General features: G+C 49.4%; 3 protein-coding genes across 3 annotated transcripts in view; 1 reads left to right on the top strand and 2 right to left on the bottom strand.

Annotated features, from left to right (window-relative positions):
* Positions 1–18301, bottom strand: part of LOC311428218 (antigen WC1.1-like) — a 101438-nt gene that overhangs the window by 21317 nt on the left and 61820 nt on the right.
* Positions 4485–5254, bottom strand: LOC311428228 (olfactory receptor 14C36-like). Its single transcript, XM_084539772.1, has one exon. It carries the CDS (start codon positions 5246–5248, stop codon positions 4661–4663), a length of 588 nt encoding a protein of 195 aa, XP_084395898.1. The 5' UTR covers positions 5249–5254; the 3' UTR covers positions 4485–4660.
* Positions 15500–16462, top strand: LOC311428241 (olfactory receptor 14C36-like; the record flags this gene model as incomplete). The annotated part of the gene is made up of 1 exon (XM_084539778.1): positions 15500–16462. One exon carries the CDS (start codon positions 15500–15502, stop codon positions 16460–16462), a length of 963 nt encoding a protein of 320 aa, XP_084395904.1.

Raw genomic sequence — 18301 nt, 5'->3', positions numbered from 1 at the left:
TGACAGGCCACAAGAAGGCCGATGGGTTGGGATGCCTACTTTAGGAGTGGTTTCCACCCTGATGGAGCTTTCTTTGGTCGTAGAAAAGAGCAGGAGAGTAAAACCTGCCAGAAAATGCACCTTAGAAGGTTAGCACTGGCCATGAAGAAGACAAAACGTCCCTCAAAGGGTTGTGCTGTGGTGCTAGAGGTCACCCAAAGAGTATCTTTGATCAGATTATGGCTTTGTGTTTGAAGGAACAGCTGGTGAGGGTTGATGAGACATTGGTGAAACCAGAGAAATGCCAGGATGTGAGCAAGGTGGTGAACAGAGATGGGTGTCTGCAGCCTTCAGGGAAATAGGACAAAGTGCGGGGCAGCACAGGGAAGTCTGGAGGCAACAAGGAGGTGGGTGCTGGAAAGAAGAGAAGGCCACAGCAGCCCTGACTTTTTTGTCCCCTTCGATACAGGTTATGAGGAGATGAGACACAGTCATTGCAAGGGGGCTCATTGCTTTCTTGAGACCCTGTGCAGAGGCAGGGAGGTGTCATACCATTGTTCTTCTTGAGGCATCACAGTGCCCACCATATCCCACAGACTCCAAGCAAGAGCCCAGAGCCAGACATGGGAGTGCAGGACATTCCCTTCCAGTGGCTGGAGTCAGGCCTGGACCTTTTACTTCAGCACAACAAACCCAGACTTTTCTCAGCACAGTGCTTTGCCTATCTGTAATCATGGCCTCCAATTATCTGCCCTAACAAGTCCCTGAGGAGAATCTCTTGGTAACAGCCCTCAGTGGGGCCCATTAATACTCCAAGTCACTTCAACTTTTCCTTCTGACTTTACTTGCTCAAGCAATTGTGTCATTCTCCTCTCAGTACCTGATGTCCACAGACTAAGCACCAAAATCCACCATGGAACTCATTAAAAGGCAGAAACACCTAAGGAACCATGTCTTCCATAGTTTTATTCAAGTCTTCAAGACTAGGACAACTAATTGGGGAGCTTTCATGCTGTAGTTAAGGAGGATGATTTCAGAAAGCACTTAATAAAAATCTTTTCTCATTTTAAAGGATGAATTTTGTTGCATTTCAGTTTTGAGCATCTTTCTTCAATTGATATTAATCCAGGACTTCTCCTATGCAGACACCCACAGGAAGGAAAATCAGACTCTTGAGGTCTGACAGTGCATGGGCAACCTTGCTCCTCACCACCCCAACCCTGACACTTCTCTCACTGGCCACCTGGTGCTTGCATCACTTTTCCTTACTCCACACTTCTGCACTGAAGTCTGCAGCTGGATGTTACAGTCCTTTTGCACCAGCTCCCACCTCCATTCCTAAGAGACCTGTCTACACACAGAAGGTTTTTTTCTTATTATAAAACAGGCAGGAATAAACATGCAGCAATTTTCCAAACAGCAAAACAAGCTCCTCATCTTGTCTTCAGTCAGGTTTACTTTCCCAAAAGCATGATTGTAAATTAAGTATTTTATACCGATTGATAGAAAATTATAGGTATTAAGATTGGTATTATTCCATATGATTTCAATTCAATGATAAATGATGAGGAGCTTGCTACAGAAACAATTAGGCAGACTGCTAATCGATGGCTAAGCTTGAACTCAATGAAGCTCAAAGCAGTATCTGGGTCAGTGAGAGCAGTCTGAATGACCAAAGAGTAAGGGGAGGGCAGAGCAGGAGAACCAGGGGAAGTGCATAGGTCCAGACAGGCAGCTGGAAAGGGGACATTCAACAGGGTTTGTTTATTCAGGATGGGTGGAAGTGCCTGGAAGATGAGGGAGTACACCATGATGGAGAAAGCGATGACAATGCAAGTACAGGTGAACATAAGTACTCTCCTGTGATGAATAGAGATCCTGAAAATTCACCTGAAGAAGGATATAGGTCACTGGTGAAGGAAGTGTCTTTTTGTGCCATCACCAATGCAGATTACAAAAACACTTCCACATGTAATGGTAATACATCCCACCCCATATATACCATCCTGTGAGGAAGCAGAGAGGGAGATGACAGCCAAGGGACACATTTCGGTTGGGAAGGTGCAGCCCAGCAGAGACAAGGAGTCAAGGCAGTGAGGTGGGGGAGGCCAGGAGAGGCAGCCCAAGGAGTGGTGCTGCTTGTGAGGACACATTTGTGCTGGCAGCCTGAGTGGGCAGCAGCTGTCTGGAGGTGAGGGGAGGCCAGGAAGCGCATATTAAGAGGTCTCCTGCCAGTAGAGACAAGGTCAGGGCTGAGGCTAAGAGGCGAGGTAGGCCCAGGGCAGGGGGCTGCAAGGGCCATGCTGAGCTCCCTGCCGGGCTGGGGTCAGCCACGGCTCAGGAAATGGAGGACCCTGAGTGGTGCTGCTGTGCAGAGCCAGGGGGCTGTGGTTCCTGAGGACCCCCGGAGGATTCTGCCCTGCCTATTTTTCTCTGGGTGGTCAACAGACCCAACTCCATGGGGATCTCTGCTGCTGAGCCCCTTTCCATCTGCCCTAGTGTCTCAGCAGCACAGGGCAGTACTTGCAGCATTATGGGTTGTCTCTAAGGTCACAAAGGGCAGGCAAGTGCTGCACCAGGCCTTGCCCATGAGTCTCCAAAGAGGGTGTCAATTAATCTGACAATTAATTAATTGAGAGGGTGTCTCAGTTAATCTGCATCTTATGGGCATTTGCCTGCTGGCAGTTCACTTCTTCTCATGGCATTGCAGAGCCCCCATAGCCCATGGACTCCTCAGATTCAACTTTACCAGACCCTTCTTTTTTTTAGTCACTACACATGGAACACACTGTCCCTGAGTTCCCCTGACATCTGGCAGCTCCACATTCCTCTCCAGGGAGACATCAGCCATCGGCCTAACTGCAGGGAGCACAGTGCTATGTAGATGAGTCCAAAAACGGTTGTTGTCTAATTGGGCAAATGCCACCATAAATGGTGCAGGACTTAGTTCCTGTCAGACCACCCTGGGACTTTAAGCCGGTGTCCTTCATTCGATGAACTTGCCCAGAAAACAAGGAGCAGGGAGCAACCCCTAGGCTCTGCCTCTAACAGCAGCACTGGAAGAGGTGTCCAGGCTTCTGGGTTTGCCTTCTGAAGCCCCTTTTTTTACTGTCATGCTAGCAGGGAGGCCAGCTCTGTCACTGGCACATTCCCTTCTGCTGCCTACAGTCACAGGACTGCCACAGGCAAAGGACTGTCACCAAGGTACACGAGATCTGTGGGCTAACAAAATCGGCAAGGAAAGAGTGGAGACTGTGGAAGTGAAATGAGAGCAGCAGTGAAAAGGCCTTGTTCTGCTGCAGTCATGGCTCCAGGGAAGCAGTAACCCTGACCCAAAGGGAGCAGAGAGGCAGAGCACAGCGGGCAGTGAGGGGCAGCCCAAGGGCCACCAGGGCTCACTCCTTGTCCTGGTTTCAGTTAGGATAGAGTTCATTTTCCTCCTAGTAGCTGGTAGGGTGCTATGTTTTGGCTTAGGATGAGAAGAGTGCTGATACCATGCTGATGTTTGAATTGTTGCAGAGCAGTGCTTACACCAAGCCAAGGACTTTTCAGCTTCTCACTCTGTCCTGCCAGTGGGCAGGCTGGGGGTGCAGCAGGAGCTGGGAGGGGACAGACCCAGGACAGCTGACCCAAAGTGGCCAAAGGGGTATTCCATCCCATCTGACGTCATGCTAAACAATATATAGGGGTGGCTAGCGGGGGTGGGGGGTGGGCTGCTCGGGGTTAGGCTGGGCATCGGTCAGCAGGTGGTGAGCAATTGCATTATGCATCGCTTGTTTCGTACACATTACTATTATTATTATTATTATTATTATTATTATTATTATTATTATTATTATTATTATTGTTATTATTATTTTCCTGTCTTAATAACCTGTCTTTATCTCAACCCACAGGCTCCACTTTCCCATTTCGCCCCTCCTTCACAGAGAGGGAGGGGGAAGGGTGAGTGAAAGGCTGTGTGGTGTTTAGCTGCTGACTGGGTTAAACCACAACACTCCTCCATGTGGCAGCTGGGCTCTGGGCCCTGAGCCCTTCCTGCATGCTGGGGCTGATCCCCAGCTCCAGAGCAGGTGGAAACAAATGGGAGCTGAGACCAATGAAGTTCTTGTGGCTTCTTTTTTATCTGTATCTATAGAAGAGGCCCAAACATAGCTCCATATGATGATTGTCTCAAAGTAAAGAACAAAATAACAGGTAGGAGGCTAAGAATAAGCTTCCCTAGATCAAAGCAAGAAATGGAAGAAAAACACAATAAGAGAAAATAAAGGAGTAATACAGAAAACAAAAGATTTTCCTCAGTTTCTGAAATAAATTAGGAACTTTAAAGCCCATTATTGATTTGAAGAAGCATGTATTCCAAGAATTTCCAGACTGCATCCTTGAGCACCTTATTCCTCATGCTGTAGATGAGGGGGTTCACTGCTGGAGGCACCACCGAGTACAGAAATGACACCACGAGATTTAGAGTTGGGGAGGAGAGTGAGAGGGGTTTCAGGTAGGCAAACATGACAGTGCTGAGAAACAGGGAGACCACGGCCCAGTGAGGGAGGCACGTGGAAAAGGCTTTGTGCCGGCCCTGCTCAGAGGGCATCCTCAGCACAGCTCTGAAGATCTGCACATAGGACACCACAGTGAAAACAAAGCAAACTAATGCTAAGGAAATACTAAACAGAAGTGTTCAGACTTCCCTGAGATAGGCATCTGAGCAGGAGAGCTTGAGGATGTGGGGGATTTCACAGAAGAACTGGTCCAGGGCATTGCCCTGGCAGAGAGGCAGGGAAAATGTATTGGCCGTCTGCAGGACAGCATTGAGAAAGCCACCGCTCCAGGCAGATGCTGCCATCTGGGCACAAGCTCTGCTGCCCAGGAGGCTCCCGTAGTGCAGGGGCTTGCAGATGGCAATGTAGCGGTCATAGGCCGTGACAGTAAGAATGGAATACTCTGCTGTGAGAAAGAAGGCAAACAGTAAGACCTGTGCAGCACATCCTTGAGAGGAAATGGTCCTGGTGTCCCACAGGGAGTCAGCCATGGCTTTGGGGACACTAGTAGAGATGGAGCCCAGGTCGAAGAGGGCAAGGTTGAGGAGGAAGAAGTACATGGGGGTGTGGAGGTGGTGGTCACAGGCTACAGCGGTGAGGATGAGGCCATTGCCCAGGAGGGCAGCCAGGTAGATACCCAGGAAGAGCGCGAAGTGCAGGAGCTGCAGCTCGCGTGTGTCTGCGAATGGCAGGAGGAGGAACTCGCTCACAGAGCTGCTGTTGGACATTCTCTGACTTTGACAAGGCTGTCTGCTGAAGAGGAGAAGGCAAAACAAAGTTAGAACAGAATTCTCTGAGGAAAACCTAATGCAAGTCTTATAGCACCCCCAAACTGAGCCTCTCTCTTAGCACGAGAACTGTTCTGCAGCTCTCTTGCTCGAGCTGCAGCTGGTGTTGGCTGAGGGAGGCATTGGGAGCAGGGGCTGCTTTGGGCTCTAGCGGAGTCCTTCCTACTGTGCAGCACGAGGGAAAAAGGAACATAGGGGAAACTCAGGTTCAGACCACCTCAGATCATTGAGCTTTGCAGTGCTCTTGCAAACATCTCCAACCACAGTGCAGAGCATAGTAGGATTTTCTTTGCTTTATTTTCTAGTAGTTACCCCTGTAATGATTAGGATGACCATCATGCTCAGGTGTTTCCCTAAGAAGAAACTGGAGGCAGCTGAGAGCAGAGAAGTCCCAGTCCAAATGCAGCTTGACAGAATCCTCACCTTGTCTCTGGGTGCCGGACCACAAACTCAGCCCTTCCCTCCTAGTCAGGGGTGCAGAGGCCTCACTCCAGGTGCCCACAGACAGCCATCCAGCAGCACAGACATGGCCTTAGCATGGAGTTGTCTTCTCCTTGGGGCACTTTGGTACAGAGTCAGAAGGAGCTTGGGAGTTTCTCCTCATCTGGGCTCTGCCTGCTGTGCTGGCCCTGTGTGTCCCACAGCCCATGGGTTGCAGGGGAGAGAGGAGGCCAGGGAGGGGTTGCTCCGGGGGAAGGCGTCTGCACTGCAGGGCATGGGCGTGAGGTGCCCGAATCCCCCCTGCCACGGTGCTTCTGGCAACAGCTCCTTCTGGCCGAATCCCCCTCTCTCTGCTGCCTGCAGCTGTCCCTGCCAGGAGCTGCTGCTCTGCGCCCACCTCTTCTTTCCCCCTGCCCGTACTCACAGACCCCATCCCACGCGGCTGTGGTCAGCGCTGCCCTGCAGCACTCTGCCACCAACAGGGCCCTGCCAAGGGGCACCTCCATGGCTGCAGGAGCTACGGGGCAGCTGACAGAGAGCCCGGCATGGCCAGCCAGGGCTGGGTGTTCTGGGATGACTGGGGGCACCTGCCTTAGGGCACTCCAAGGGGCTTCTGCCAGACTTCCTCACCTTGCAGTGCTACCCAGCAGGAATTTCAAAGCCTGCTGCATTGCCCACTGCCCTCCCTGAAACAAGACCCAGCAGGAGACCCTTCCAGGACCTGCAGCCTCATGGCCCTGCAGCCAGAGATTTACCTTGTCAAGGGCTGTGCAGATTTCTCCTGCCATCGGCTCTCAGCATCCTCCCAATCCACTCCCAACTGCCTCCAAGACCTCTCTCCCTCTCTCCTCTCCCTGCACCACCTGCGGTCAGAGTCTCCAGCCCTGCTGCACTGTGCAGAGTAGCTGCTCCTGGGTAGAGCTGTCTCTCTGCACCAGGGCCCTCTTGCCAAGAGCTCCCATTGGGCCGAGTAGCCCGGCCAAGCTCAGCAGCAGAGGCCCAGCCCAAGTCATTGTAATCACCCCTCTGGGGGCTTTGGTGATGAGACCACGAACCTCAGGCACAAAGAGCAAATTGAAGAAATCTCTCAACAAGTCCAAGTCAGTCCAAGTCAGTCCAAGTTTCCTGGAGTGTCCCCCAAGGGCCAGCACTGACACAAGCTGTAGCGAGGTGGGGGTTGGTCTGTTCTCCCACGTGCCTGGTGACAGGACGAGGGGGAATGGGCTTAAGTTGAGCCAGGGGAGTTTTAGGTTAGATGTTAGGAAGAACTTCTTTACTGAAAGGGTTGTGAGGCACTGGAACAGGCTGCCCAGGGAAGTGGTGGAGTCACCATCCCTGGAAGTCTTCAAAAGACGTTTAGATGTAGAGCTTAGGGACATGGTTTAGTGGGGACTGTTAGCGTTAGGTCAGAGGTTGGACTCGATGATCTTGAGGTCTCTTCCAACCTAGAAAATTCTGTGATTCTGTGATTCTGTGAAGCTCCCTTGGAGCTCGTTAGAGCAGAACATTGGAGACAATCGGGACAAGTAGACAAAGGCAATGTAAAGGTGACACTGATGTGTAGGAAAACTGGATGTGTTTCACCAAGCACAAGGGCCAGGCCTTGACCCCTGGCCTCTGAGAAGGGAGATCCTTTCCCTTCACATACTGCTCAGGGCTCTTCCTGGAGCAGTAGGAGAAGGGGATTTCTTTCTCTTCATGTCCAGTCTCAACATCCTGAAGTCAACTTTGTGGCAATATTTCTGTTTCATGCCAATTTTCCCTACAGAGGAAAGCTAAAGCTTCTCCAAAAACACCCTTCAGGCAGTCTCAGGCTACTTTAGCTCTGCTTGGATGCTCCATGCCACTGAGCCAGAGAAACCCAGACTTGGGTTTCAAGCCCCTTTACACAGGGCAGGTACTTTAGGCCTTGAACCCCTCCTTGGCACAAGCTCTCTGGGCAATATCCCATGCCCTCAAAAACAAGGAGCTACACGCTGCAACACCCATCTGCAGGTGGTGTCACACCATGTTTGAACAGTAGAGGAGTAACTATTTGAATGGAGCTGCAGAACAGGCTTACAGAAGGGTAGAGGATGGAAGGCTGTTCAATTCCACTTTTTCTGCGCTTCTTATGTATACTGTCATTTTCTCTGAAGCTGAGTCCTAAAGGTTGTTAGGCTGTGCAAAGGAAAAATTAGAAGGGCCAAAGCCCAACTGGAGCTCAATGTGTCTTTTACTGTTAAAGACAATAAAAAATGTCTGTCTTTCTTTCTTTTTCTTTTTCTTTCTTTCTTTCTTTCTTTCTTTCTTTCTTTCTTTCTTTCTTTCTTTCTTTCTTTCTTTCTTTCTTTCTTTCTTTCTTTCTAAATACAAAGAAAAAAAAAGAGAGAATTAAGGAGAATCTTCTTTTTTACTGGATGTGGGAAAACAGAATTAAAAGAGATGATGAAAAGGCTGAGGTACTTAGTGCATTCTTTACCTCAGTGTTTTACAGCAAGACCAGTTGTTCGCCTAGTACTCAGCCCCTGAGCTGATCGATAAGAACCTTGAGCAGAATGAAGCTCTCATAACCCATGAGGAAATAATTAGAGAACTGCTACTCCACCTAGATATACTGCCGTCTAGGGGGCTAGATGGGATCCACCCATAGATACTGAGGGAGCTGGCTGAAGTGCTCACCAAACTGCTTTTCATCATTTATCATCAGTCCTGGCTATCAGGGGAGGTCCCAGTCAACTGGTGACTAGCAAATATGACAGCCATCTACAAGAAAGGGCAGAAGAAGGATTCAGGGAACTACAGGCCTGTCAGTGTGACCTCAGAGCTGGGGAGACTCATGGAGCAGATTATCTTGAGTACCATCACGCAACAGGACAACCAGGTGATTAGGCCCAGTCAACATGGGTTTATCAAAGCAGGCCCTGCTTGACAAATCAGGTCTCAAGGTGACAAATCAGATTGACAAGGTGATGTGCTCAGTGGACAAAGGAAAAGCTGTGGATGTGGTCTACCTAGAGTTCACTAAGGTTTTTGAAGCCATTTCCCGCAGCATTCTCCTGGAGGAACTGGCTGCTCAAGGCCTGGATGGATGTACTCTTCATTGGGTTAAAAACTGACTGTGTGGCCGGGTCCAAAGAGTCATGGTGAATGGAACTAAATGCTGCTGGAGGCCAATCACTAGTGGTGTCCTCCAGGGCTCAGTACTGGGACCAGTTCTTTTCAATTTCTTCAACAATGATCTGGATGAGGGGATCGAGTGCTCCCTCAGTAAGTTTATAAACAAGACCAAGTTAGGAGTGAGAGCTGATCTACTCGAGGGTAGGAGGGCTCTGCAGAGGGATCTGGATAGGCTGAACCCATGGGCTGAGGCCAACTCTATGAAGTTCAACAGGGCTATGTGCTGGGTCCTGCACTTGGGGCATGACAATCCCACTCATGCAGGGAGAAGAGAAGCTGGACAGCTGCCTGAGGATAAGGGCCCTGGGGATAGTGGTAGATAGTCAAATATGAGCCAGCAGTGTGCTCAGGTTGCCAAGAAGACCAACAGCATCCTGGCTTGTACCAGGAATTCTGTGGTCAGCAGGATAAGGGATATGATTGTCCCTCTGTAACTCATTGTTGGTGAGGCCAAACTTCAAGTTCAGCTCTGGGACCCCCTGTGTAAGAAGGACATGGTGCTATTAGAACGAGTCCAAAGGAGGTCCATGAGGATGATTAATGGACTGGAGCACCTCTCCTATGAAGACAGGCTGAGGGAGTTGGGGTTGTTCAGCCTGGAGAAGAGAAGGCTCTGGGGAGACCTCACAGTGGCCTTCCAGTACCTAAAGGGGCCTACAGGAAAGCTGGGGGGGGACTCTTCATTAAAGAGTGTAGTGATAGGACTAGGGGTAATGGTTTTAAATGGAAAGAGGGTAGATTCAGGTTAGATATTAGAAATAAGTTCTTTACTCAGAGGGTGGTGAGGAACAGGCTGCCCAGAGAAGCTGTGGATGCTCCATCCCTGGAGGTGTTCAAGGCCAGGTTGGATGGGGCTTTGAGCAACCCAGTCTAGTGGAAGGTGTCCCTGCCCATGGCAGGTGGGTTGGAATTATGTGATTTGTAAGGTCCTTTCATACCCAAACTCTTCTGTAATTGTGTAAATATGAAACACAGCACCATACCAGCTACTAGGAAGAAAAAATTACTCTATCGCAGCCAAACCTAAGACAATATCCACTGCTTATTCTATATCATATACATAATGCTGAGGTCCAACACATCCCAATTAATCATCACCACCTTTTCTGTCTTTTGATATGCACACAAAAATATCATGACATTAGTCTACTGGTGTCAATAATAATGATAATAATGATAATGATAATGATAATGACAATGACAATGATAGTGATAATGATAATGATAATGATAATAATAATTCATTTTGTGTCCTCTTAAACTGCCTTTATCTCAGACCATGAACTTTTTCATTTTTTTTTTTTCTCTCTCCCAGTTCTTTCCTCAATCCCATTGGATTTATGGCTTTGTAGTAGTGTTGAGCTGCCTGCTGGGTCAAACCACACCAAGTCTTTTTGGTGCCTAGTGTGGAGCACAAAGGTTAAGATGACAGAACTGACCACAGCGTTTTAAAAGTAAATTGTTATAAGCATTAGATCAGTTTGAGTTGCTGATCACAATGCTGTGTTTTTTATTTATTTATTATTATTATTTTTTTTTAATCTGGGGTCTCTTGTGCTTGTTTTCAGAATTGTGTTGTATAGCACATTACTAACTGTCTGTCTTTCATGTCATGCTGTTTATCCCACTGTTCTGGGGGCTGGTTTAAGGTTACTCTTTTGCTGTATTGGATAACACTGACTTATGATAGGATAAAATTATTGCCACCTCTATACCTCAGGAACCATTTCTTAATCTCTTAGAAACTGTTAATAATGACACCCTTTTACACTCTTTGCCTTTTCTCCTCAGGGAATAAATCTATGCAGGGCAGTGGGGGATGCTTTTCCCCACTTCTTCACTCTCCCTTTCTCCTTCACCTCCTGCTTCTCCTCCAGGCTAATTACACTAGCTCTTCAAAGCTTTGAATATCCTTGGGTTGATCAAACCAGCATGTTCCCATTGTGATGTTTCCTGAATATGATTTAGGTTTTGTTTAAGCTTAAACAGCTACTTAAGTAGTTGAGATCTGCCCCAAGGCAGGACAGTTAGGAGTGGCATGGAGTGTGCAAGGATATGGGCAGTCACCTACAGCAGCGGGCACCTCCAAAGCTATGAAACTTCATCCCTGAGAAAAATGCAGAGTCCTAAAAAATCGGTGAAATGCTTGAAAAATGTGTGCCATCACTCTGGCAGTTGCAAAGGGACACAAATCACTGCAGTGTGCTGGGTCTTGCCCTATGCTTAACAAGTCACAGTTAACACCTCTCCAGTCCCTGTGACTTTTCCTGCAGACACACACCAGACCCTGTGGAAGGTCCATCAGCCCCTTCAACCCTTGTGAAGGGCCCAGCAGCCACTCCACACCTTACAACAGGTCCTGCAGGCACTCCAGCTCCTGAGATGGGCCTAAAGTTAAACTGACCACTGTGAGAGGCCATATAGCTACTCCAAAACCTGAGATAGGCTCTGCAGCCACTCCAACTCCTCTGAAAGACCCTGTAGCCAGAACAGCTCCTGTCATGGGTCCTGCAGCCACTCCAGCCCCTGCAATGTGCCCCATAGCTGGGCCAGAGAACCAACCTGTGCCAGTATCCGTTGACCCTACATGCAGGAGTAAACAATGAGTGTGAAGCTCGTTTTTTCTTTAGAACGGAAAGAAACTCCTACCCAGACAAGAAAGGAGCAAGAAGAAGATGAGGCAGGTTTCTCCAAAGATGGGCCATCTTGGAAGCAGGAGGACAAAGCAGAAGAAATCATATAAGCATCAGGAACCAAGTGGTCCTTATCCCAGTGTAAGCTATGAGGTATGGGAAAAGATTTCAGCCATCATCTCAGTGAGCACGTTGTCACCTGGCTGCTGCAGTGCTGGGAGAAGGGAGACAATAGCTTGGAATTAGAGGGCAGGGAAGCCAAGCAGATGGGATCCTCCTATAGGTGAGGGGTGATTGACAAAGCCATTGCAAAAGGGCACAAGAAACTTCATCTTGTCAGGCATCAAGGAAAAGATATCCATTCAAGACAGATCTGTATGTCAACCAGGAAAGTGAACCACCATGAAGAGAGGTATTCAGTACCTGAGGAAATTACCCATGCTGAAGGTGGACAACAAACAGCTGTCCACAGATCCAGATGAAGTCAAGTGCACATGACCCATGTGGCAGAAGTTTGTATGGAGTGCACCATCATCATATGCCAGCTCATTGGCAATAATGAGGTAGAAAGACCATGAGAAACCCACAGTGGATGAATTGGCTATCCAACTCTGGCAGTATGAAGAAAGTCTCTCTTCTTCCCGATGGACCTGCATCTCATATATGGAGAAACTGTCTGAATAGGTCCAAGAGCTACAAGAGACTACATCTTCCTCCCCACCTGTACGAACCAATACCTCAGCTGTCAGGCGGAAGTGTCCCTCTACTCAAGAAAGGTGATATAGCGGGTACATACCTTGTGCAACCCTGTGGTTTTAACTATGTGACCAGGGAGAAGCCATGAGAAAATGGGATGGAAAATCTACCTCCAGCCTAGAGGCACGGATACATGAAGGGCAAGGAAAAACATTCACAAAAAGTGGTTCTTCTGAGAAAACTGCTGCTCCCGTTTCTAGTGGGCAGTCCTCCAAACAGAGTAATGAATACTATGAGCAGGACTAGAGGGGCCCTGCCTCCAGCCACGGGGGAGGAAGGGGGCAATTGGGTGTATTGCACTTTGAAGATTATTGCCTGGCACATCAATCCCAAGAATTATCTGTATTGGAGGCTGAAGTGAGTCTAACTGGGATGGAATGGCAAATGCAACCCATTGGGACTGACCTGGGGGCTCTGTGCAACCTTGACATAGACTACTTCAGGAGAGGGTACGTCAAAGATCCACAAGAGTATTGGTGGACTTTGGCATAGCTGCCTTGGAGATGGAGGACATCAACCAGTTATGTCTACCTTGCCCACTCTCTCACAGGGCCCTTCTGCTGTGGAGGTGCTGATCGCCAATGAGCAGCAGGTGCCAATCACTACCACAACAGTGCACCTGAGGCAATACTGCACTAACAGAGACTCCCTGATCCCCATGCATGAGCTGCTTCATTGACTAGAGAGCCAAGGAGTGATCAGCAAGACTCACTCAGACTTTAATATGGCCATATGGCCATTGTATATGACCAGTTCTAATGGTGAGAGGAAGATAACTGGATTTCTGTGGCCTGAATGAGCCACACTGAGTGTTTCTGCGACAGGCATGCTAGAACTTCATTCAGTATGAACTGAAGTCAAAGTCAGCCAAGCGCTATGCCACAATTAATACTGCTAATGCATTTTTCTTCAACCCTTTGGCAGCAGTGTGAAGGCCACACTTTGCTTGCCGTTGGAGGGGTGTCCTGTCCACCTGGAATGAACTGCCCCGGTGCTGGAAACAGAGCCCTACCAATTACCCTGGATTGATCCAGGCTTCACTGGAATGGGGAATCTCCTGAACACCTCCAATACATTGTTTTCATCATCACGTGGGGCAACACAGTGGAAGAAGTATTTGGGAAAGGGAAGCAAATAGTCCTAATCCTTCTGAAAGCTTGTACTGCCCTAAACCAAAGTAAGCTCAAGGGACATGCACAGAAGATCCTAGCCCAGGCTGGCCATGTTCAGGGGGATCCCTGCTTGGGGAAAGGTTGGTTATCAGACAGTGGCTGATGAGCAATTGCATTCTGCAATCACTTGCTTTATCCATGTAATAATAATAATAATAAAATGTGTTATTATTTCTTATTATTGTTACTGTTATTCTTATATCTTTATTTTCTGTCTTTTTGAAACTGTCTATATTTCAACAAATAAGCTATTGAGTGGTGGGTGTGAACTAACAGCTCTGTGTTGCTTAGGTTCCCGACAGGTTAAAGCACAACAAGTTTGACAACCACACTCTAATAGCACAAATCACACTTGTAAAATCCATCTCTCCTGTGTACAGAGAAGGGCAGTTGGTGATGAATTGATGAATTCAGTCTGCTTCAAACACCACACCCCAGCAGAGACCCTGTAGCCCTCAGGAGCTGTCACTCCTGAGGCCTTGGGGACACCTCGAGGGAGCCCAATGGCACAGTGCAAGTGGTGCCATGGTCGGGTGCTGTGCTGCTGAGCTGGGCCAAGCTCCTGGGCCCAAGGGGAGCTCCTGGCAAGCGGGCAGTGCTGCAGAGAGACAGCTCTGCCCAGGAGCAGCTCCTCTGCACAGCACAGCAGGGCTGGGGGCTGTGACCACAGCTGGCATGGGGAGAGGAGAGAAGGAGAGAGGGCTTGCAGGCAGTGAGGAGTGCAACAACTGGACAGCGTGTGGCAGGACAGATCTGCAGGCTCTTCGCACTGTGAGTCTCTGGCAGCAGGCAGTGTAGGTGCAGTTGCCAATGGGGTCTTCTACAGCTGGCACATCTGATGGCTGATAGAATCTCTCAGGATGACTCTTACTCTACATTTAATGTGGAGTAGAAGATGCTGTAGACAATGGCATTTCTAAAAAGGCATTTCCAGAGGAAGACTGAAACTTGGTTAATCTGAATAGGAAGGATTTTTTTGTTTCTGAGCTTTTAGATTCTTGCAGTGGAGGGAAATCTGAGTGAGTCTGAGCACACAGCTTGTGGGATGGGGTCTGCTGGCCATGGACAGGGAAGAGACGTAGGGATAGAGAACCAGCTCCAAGCAGGGACATGGGCAGGCAGCAGGGACACAGACAAGTGGTGAGAGGGAGCTGCTGCCAGAAATGTTGTGCTAGGAAGGGCTCAGGCACCTCCCTGCCATCCCCTGCAGGGCAGGCACCTTCCCTGGGACATTCCCTGTTCTCCTCTCCCACCAGCACTACCTCTGCTCTCAAGCCCCCAGTGTCCCCAGCAGGAGCTGCCTCTTTTGCAGGCAGAGCTGCAGCACAGGAGGGTCTGCTGAGTGTCTGTCTGTTCCTCCCTGGCCTTGCCTCCCCTGGCAGTAGTATGCTGGCATTCCTTCTGGCTTCTCTACCTGGCCGTGATACTGCTGTTCTTGTTTCCAGGCTGGCTGGGGTGTGGGCTTCAGACGCACATTGAGTGAGCCCTCAGGGTGCTTGGGAGAAGGGGAATATGGGGACAGGGTGAGGGGTCTGGAGATGCGCCCTTTGAGCCTGGATTCCTTTGCTCTCAGCAGTGTTCAGGTTCTTCTCAGGTGAACCTCTGAGTGCAGTTGTCCTGCAGCACAGATCAACTGAAACCACAGAGAGGATCCACGGAATCCACAGAATCCACAATATTTCACTTGCAGTGAAGGAGAAATGTGCAGGATTTCTGCCTTAGAGACTCTCCACGGAAGTGGTGGGTAAGCTAGAAGTAAAGCTCCAAGTCCACCTATGTTCTTTACCTATTGGTGTAGGACAGGATTGACTCCCGCATTGCTCACAGCATAGTCCTGTGCTCCAAAGGACAGCCTCAGGCAGCATCAATCCAAGTGCAAGAAAGGGATCTGCCAAATATCTTCCTGGAAGTGAGCTAACATGTTGGGAGACTCAAATGAAAAATGGAAATCCTTTTTCTCAGGTAATTCTGTTGTTAATAATCACCATCTTTCCGTTCCTTGGGCAGGACCCCATGCCCAGAAAGAGCAAATGCCCAACAGCAGCTCTGTGAGTGAGTTCCTCCTGTTGGCTTTTGCAGACACACGCGAGCTGCAGCTCCTGCACTTCGGGCTCTTCCTGGGCATCTACCTGGCTGCCCTCCTGGGCAACGGCCTCATCCTCACAGCCATAGCCTGTGACCACCGCCTCCACACCCCCATGTACTTCTTCCTCCTCAACCTCGCCCTCCTCGACCTGGGCTCCATCTCCACCTCTGCACCTAAAGCCATGGACAATTCTCTCTGGAACACCAGGGCAATCTCCTATCAAGGGTGTGCTGCTCAGGTCTTCTTTTTAGTCTTCTTCTTTGGTTCAGAGTATTTCCTTCTCACTGTCATGGCCTATGACCGCTATGTTGCTATCTGCAAACCCCTGCACTACAGGAGCCTCCTGGGCAGCAGAGCTTGTGCCCAGATGGCAGCAGCTGCCTGGGGCAGTGGCTTTCTCTATGCTATCCTGCACACGGCCACTACATTTTCCCTGCCCCTCTGCCATGGCAATGCTGTGGACCAGTTCTTCTGTGAAATTCCCCACATCCTCAAGCTCTCCTGCTCTCATGCCTATCTCAGGGAAGGTCAGCTTCTCATCTTTAGTGCCTGTTTAACCATTGTATGTTTTGTCTTCATTGTGCTGTCCTATGTGCAGATCTTCAGGGCCGTGCTGAGGATGCCCTCTGAGCAGGGCCGGCACAAAGCCTTTTCCACGTGCCTCCCTCACCTGGCCGTGGTCTCCCTGTTTCTCATCACTGTCATGTTTGCCCACCTGAAGCCTTCCTCGATCTCTTCTGCATACCTGGACTTGTTGGTGTCATTTCTGTACTCGGTGGTGCCTCCAGTAGTGAACCCCCTCATCTACAGCATGAGGAACCAGGAGCTCAAGGATGCCTTGAGGAAACTGATGCATTGTTGTGTTTCAGAAACAAGAAATTTCCCTTCATCTTCTGCATATGACTGATAATGTAAAGCATTTCAGGCACAAGATGAGTTCTGGTGGGTTTTTATGGACATTTTTAATATTCTGCAGAGCAGCACCGTCTTGGGGCTGTATGGAATGGGAGTTGCATGGTGAAGGGGTGCAGTTCTGTCTGTCCAGGCCAGCACAGATGCACTCAGCTGCAAATTGTCCCCTGGGAGATTGTATGTCTCAGGAGAAGAGCAACTCCCTGTTTGTGTGCAGTGGAGATATGGGGAGAGAAACCCTTTGCTACTGGTGCCAGTAGCCACATTGTATGCACACAGGAGAAATGAACACAAAGGAGCACAAAGGCCATCAGTTATTCCCATATATTTCATGAAGGCCAGTGGGGCAAGATAGTGTCACAAGGCCAAGTAACATCTCCTGGGAAGCCACCTGAGTGCAGTCCTGGGATGTGATTCCTTGAACCGAGGTCCCTGTGCCCATTCCTCATGCCTTGGGGCATCTCAAAGGAGGGTAGAGCAGGAGAAAGCACCGCAGGGCTGAGGTGCCTTCCAGCCTCTGTCAGTGGCTACAGGACCAAGAGGGACATTGCAAGCGCTGCAGTGCACTGCACGTGGTGTGCAAGTCAGGGACTCTATGACATTTGGAAAAGAGGGTGGGCCACTCAGGAAGACTATAAGGATGTGGTAAGGCTGTGCAGGGACAAAATTAGAAAGGCCAAAGCTCACCTGGAGCTTAATCTGGCTACTGCTGTTAAGAATAACAGAAAATATTTTTATAAATACATAAACATGAAAAGAAGGACTAAGGAGAATCTCCATCCTTTGCTGGATGTGGGGGGAAACTTAGTGACAAGAGATGAGGAAAAGGCTGAGGTGCTTAATGCCTTCTTTGCCTCAATATTTAGTGGCAAGACCAGTTGTTCTCTGGATACCCAGTACCCTGAGCTGGTGGGAGGGGATAGGGAGCAGCATGTGGCCCTCATAATCCACAAGGAAATGGTTGGCGAACTGCTACAGCACTTACATGTACGCAAATTGATGGGGCCGAAAGGGATCCACCCAAGGGTGCTGAAAGAACTGGCAGAAGAGCTGGCCAAGCCACTTTCCATCATTTATCAGCAGTCCTGGCTATCGGGGGAGGTCCCAGTCAACTGGCGACTAGCAAATGAGATGCCCACCTACAAAATGGCTGGAAGGAGGATCTTGGAACGACAAGCCTGTCAGTCTGAACTCGGTACTGGGGAAGCTCAAGGAAGCTCGTGCCATCACACAGCACTTGCAGGGCATCCAGGCAATCATGCCCTGCCAGCATGGGTTTATGAAAGGCAGGTCCTGCTTAACACACCTGTTCTCATTCTATGACAGTGACACACTTAGTGGATGAGGCTGTGGACTGTGGCTGTGGTCTATCCTGACTTCAGCAAGGCTTTCGACACTGTTTCCCACAGCATTCTCCTCGAGAAACTCACTGCTCATGGCTTAGTCTCATGTACGCTTTGTTGGGTTAGAAGCTGGCTGGATAGCCGGGCCCAAAGAGTCGTGGTGAATTGAGTTAAATCCAGTTGGAGGCCAGTCACTAGAGGAGTCCCCCAGGGACTGGGGCCAATTCTCTTTAATATCTTTATCAATGATCTGAATGAGGGGATTGAGTGAACCCTGAGTAAGTTTGCAGACCACACCAAGTTAGGTGCATATGTCTATGTGCTCGAGGGTAGGAAAGCTCTGCAGGAGGATCTGGATAGGCTGCACCGATGGGCTGAGGTCAGCTGTATGAGGTTCAACAAGGCCAAGTGCTATGTCCTGCACCTGAGGCACAACAACCCCAAGCAACGCTACAGGCTGGGAGATGAGTGGTTGGAAAGATGCCAGGCTG

The sequence above is a fragment of the Aythya ferina genome (genome assembly GCF_964211825.1).
Source record: "Aythya ferina genome assembly, contig: HAP1_SCAFFOLD_37, whole genome shotgun sequence".
Classification (NCBI taxonomy): domain Eukaryota; kingdom Metazoa; phylum Chordata; class Aves; order Anseriformes; family Anatidae; genus Aythya; species Aythya ferina.
Note: the sequence above shows the minus strand (reverse complement) of the source record. Positions and strands in the feature narration are given on the sequence as shown.